This window comes from Urtica dioica, chromosome 12 (genome assembly GCF_054948205.1).
Source record: "Urtica dioica subsp. dioica isolate 48M chromosome 12, U.dioica_male_clone48M_v1_H2, whole genome shotgun sequence".
In the NCBI taxonomy this organism is placed as follows: Eukaryota; Viridiplantae; Streptophyta; class Magnoliopsida; order Rosales; family Urticaceae; genus Urtica; species Urtica dioica.
Genome location: NC_142767.1, coordinates 6,328,737 through 6,333,012, shown reverse-complemented (window position 1 = coordinate 6,333,012; position 4,276 = coordinate 6,328,737). Strand labels below are relative to the sequence as shown.

The 4,276-nt window shown below is 46.8% G+C and overlaps 1 protein-coding gene across 1 annotated transcript; it reads left to right on the top strand.

The window, feature by feature from the left end:
• The first annotated feature begins 560 nt into the window (after positions 1-560).
• Positions 561-1,968, top strand: LOC149378798 (uncharacterized). Its single transcript, XM_089603864.1, has 3 exons — positions 561-671; positions 735-1,155; positions 1,877-1,968. The coding sequence occupies exons 1-3, from the start codon at positions 561-563 to the stop codon at positions 1,966-1,968; spliced, it is 624 nt and encodes a 207-aa protein (XP_089459990.1).
• Positions 1,969-4,276: the final 2,308 nt, after the last annotated feature.

Sequence of the window (4,276 nt, the reverse complement as noted above, 5' to 3'; positions counted from 1 at the left end):
ATCTCGCCTACGGTCCCAAGGTGGACGAATGCGAACGTGGGGCCGGCGAATGAGGCCAAGATCCGAGCAGCGATTCGAGACAAGTACGACATTCGAGTCGATGGTGATGCAACCGGGAAGAAGAAGGCGATTGTCGATGCGGCAATTATTCGAGATGCGAAGACTCGTCTTCGCGATTGGAGGCATACCTTGCGGTCATTGTTCGACATCGACTGCAAGAGCAGCGTACAGGTGGCACGGTCGCTGAAACCGAGGACCGTTAAGCTCGACACCGAATGGGAGACGCTGATACAACGATATACGAGCGATGAGTTTAAGGTAATCAAATCATTTACGTTAAATATGTGTTTACCCTTTTATTAAACGATTTGTTATTTACGTGTACGTTTACTTATATTACATGCCATACAAGCGAAGAACAAGGTGAATCGCGCGAAGAAGAAGACGAAGACTCGACAGGAGACGATTGGGTTCTCGACCCACCGCATGAAGAACGTAAGTTTTATGTTTATATGATACATCAAACGTAAAAATTATCTAACACTTGAAGTTTTGTTTACATGCAGAAGAGCGCCGAGACAGACGCTTTCGAGAGCTTGTTTGCGAACTACAAGCGCCAACATCAGTCCGACAAGTCCGAATGGCTGACTCCTGAAGCCTCCGCACGTTATGTAAGTTTACATTTATTTTTCTTATTTTTCGATTAATATATACTAACTAGTTAATTATATCAGGATCGACTGGTCGATAGGTTCAACACGTTGCGAGCGGAGGCTGAGCAACAAGGAGCGGACGTTGATATTTCCGTCCTAGAGCAGCAGGCGATCCGCGATATTATGGGTTCGCGGACTGATCACTTGACCGGCGTCGGACGTTTGGTGCCACAGGGAGCACGGATGGCGGCTGAAGTCGCCGAAGTCTACGGTAGTTCGGAGGCTGGGACGTCGCATCCAGGATATATCTCCCAGGAGCTGTTCACGTCGACCATCGCCTCGTTCGCCGAGGCAATACAGAGTCAGGTGCCCGGCCTCAACCTGAGCTCGTTTATGCCTCAATTTCCGCAGAGTTCGCAGCACGCTCCGTCATCCCACAGCCAGCAGACTTCGACGACCGGCGTCCACACTCCGACGCCCGGCGTCCACACTCTGACGGGCGGCCAGCAGAGGACTCCCGACGCTAGCCAGCAGACGACGCCCGGTAGACCAAGTCAGTCTACTGATCAGCACATTGTTCCGCCGCAGCCTGCAGAGTTTCAGCACCAGCAGAAGAGCGTTTCACGTCGAGGAGGGAGAAAACGAGCGGTGGGACGGCAAAGCAAACGTCGCGACTAGTGTTTTATTAGATATTTTGTGTATAGTAGATTATTATTTACATATTTGTCGATAACCGAAAACGTACGTAACCGGATTTTATATATTTGTTGATTTGGATAATATAATTTAGTTTTTATTTGATTTTTCATTTTAGAATTTCATAAACAAAAAACCATAAAAAATTAATAATTAACGACGAAAAAAATAAAAAATACTAATAATAATAATAATTAGCGACGACAAAGTCGTCGCTAATTATTATTACACAGAAGGTATTAGCGACGACTTTGTCGTCGCTAATTCACGCGGGAAATTTTCCCGCGCTAATTAGCGACGAAAAAGTCGTCGCTAATTACCTGTTTCAAAATGAAAAAAAACTTCTCGTCACGACATTATCGTCGCTAATATCGTCGGTAAATATTTAGCGATGAATAAATCGTCGCTAAATATATTTAGGCACGGACATTTAGCGACGATAATAATCGTCGCTAAATACATTTAGCGATGATTCTCGGGTTATTACCGACGAAAAAAATCGTCGGTAATTGTTGTAATTGTTGTAGTGTGTGTTCGGTGGTCACTTTTCCAAACTGAGTTAGACTACTACTCAAGGTCGTCTAAGAATCGAGACAAACATTATTCGGGCTTTAAGTGATAACACAAAACTCAACAAGATTCTTTTTCACTCGGTAATTCACGGTTGTTTTTCACATGTCTACGGCTTAAGATTATCCATATCATCGGCAAACATTTATTGAGTCAGTTAAAGCACACAAAACACCAATTCCTACCAATTATCCTAAAACAAAACAAAAACAACCTAGAAAATCAACTACTAATGTACAAAAATCCCCCGCAAGACAAAAAATTACCCCTCCCCCCCAAACTTAAAACTTACATTGACCTTAATGTACTGACACGGTAAAAACGATGGAAAGGGGACTACCTTGCGGGGGTGGCCGAGCTCCCCTACTCATCTTCATCATGGTCGCCCTCATCCTCGGGTTGTGGAGGGTTGTAGCTGCCCGAATCCCATGAAGGGAAAGCGGGATATGGCGTCATGAGGTGCGGAGGATAGGCCGGGTAGCTCGGGGCGTCCGGGTAGATGGTCTGTTGATGCGCCGTCCACATGTTGTAGACATTTTGTTGAAACCCGTCTCGCTCACGTTGAGCTCTCCGAAATCATTGAGGAAGCTCCCTAATGCGTTGTGGGTGTCGCTCAGACGGGAGTCGAGCCGGTTCATCATGGTCATTACATCGTCGTAATTGTGCTCTTGCTCTTGGCGGGTCGGGGCGTGCTCCGGTTCATTGGGTGGTCCGAGAATGGGGGCATTTGGGTCGCCTCGGTGTTGCTCCGGGACATTTATGAATCCCGCCTCATCTGGATGTGCGTCACCATGCTTCCATTGCCGAAGCTTCATTATCTTCTCGACATCAATAGGGTCCCCAAGCCCAAGTCGGGCTTCATTGTGGACAATTTTTAACCCTGCTTCCAAGCACATGCCGATGATGATGGCACCGTGCCCGAGCGTCACTTCGGTGTCGCGGTTTGCGCAGAAAACGAACTTCTCCTTTATCACCTTCCCTATGTTGATTGTTTTGCCGGATATGATGTAGACGAGGAGGGCGAGGCGAGGGAGGACGTGCTCTCTCTTGCACGGGAGGAGTGTCGAGCAGATGACGTGTTGCCACGCCTTGGCATATCGGTTGAGATCGGAGATGGCGAGAAAATTAGGGACGACTTGACCGCGCACCCTCTTCGTCTGGTATTGGGCGCCGGGGTGTGCTAGCAAGTGAATCCACTACTCCCATTGTGGGTGCAAGAGGAGTGGTGCGTACTCGTCATGGCCGGGCTCCGAGATTTCAAGGTAGGCGTTGATCGCGACCGACGAGATATTGACAACCACGTTCCTCACACGGACGAAGTTGTCGACAGTGACGGAGAGGTTCGAGTAGAACTCCCAAACGAGATTTGGTGCCGCTCTCACCTCGATGTCGGCTAATTTCTTCCAGTGTCGGCTCGCAATTTCGTGCTCCATGTTTCCGCACCGGTAGTCGGGTCAGAGCGCTTTCTCGGGTAGCAAGTTTACTTGGCAAATCTTGTCCCATATTTCACCGGCGCCGTTGGTGAGCATGGGAGGGTGTGGCAATGCCAGGAATGAGCGTCGGGCACGCTTGGGTCACTACGATGAGGCGGCTCGATGCATCTACAAGACAAATATACCCAAAATTAGTATATCCAAATTCACTCATAGCATGTGTTTGTATTGACTCACTCCCCCAAACTTGAATCTCAATCCCTTTCATTCATTGTTACTTATAAATTTAAACCCCCAAGCGATCACAATTTCAAGTTCAATTTCGTTTAGACATTTCATCGAACACGTGGCGGGCGAGCCAAACTAACACTCATATCGACAAATTGGGCATAAATGGCTCGACCCAAAGTACCACAATACTCACCACAATATTCAATCACGATTCCTAACATCAATTCATCAACGAAAATAAGTTTCAAGAATTTTTACCTTTGTTGTCTTGAGATGAGAATGAAGAACACACAAGGCTAAGACAAAGTTTGAAGAGGAAATCCAACCAATGTGATGAACAACGAAGTGAATGTGTGATTTTGAGAGTTTTGTTGTAAAAAAAATCGAAATCTTGAGTTTGGTACTTGAGAAAGTCGGAGAAAGTTTGAGAGGAAAGAGTTTGAATTGAAAAAAAATGTATAACTCTGCCGTTTTTAATTCAAATATAACGGGACCTCGCGCCTAAATCTGCCGTTTTTAATTCAAACATAACGGGACCTCGCAGCGAGAGGTACTAGGGTCGCGCCGTGAGGTAGCGATTTTAATAACTGCGCGTTCCGCGCATGTTGCTCGGATATGAATTCGTCAAGATCTTCGCTACCGCGCACCGCGCGCTAGTTACTCTGCGGCGCGCAGTAGCGTCTTTTTAACAAA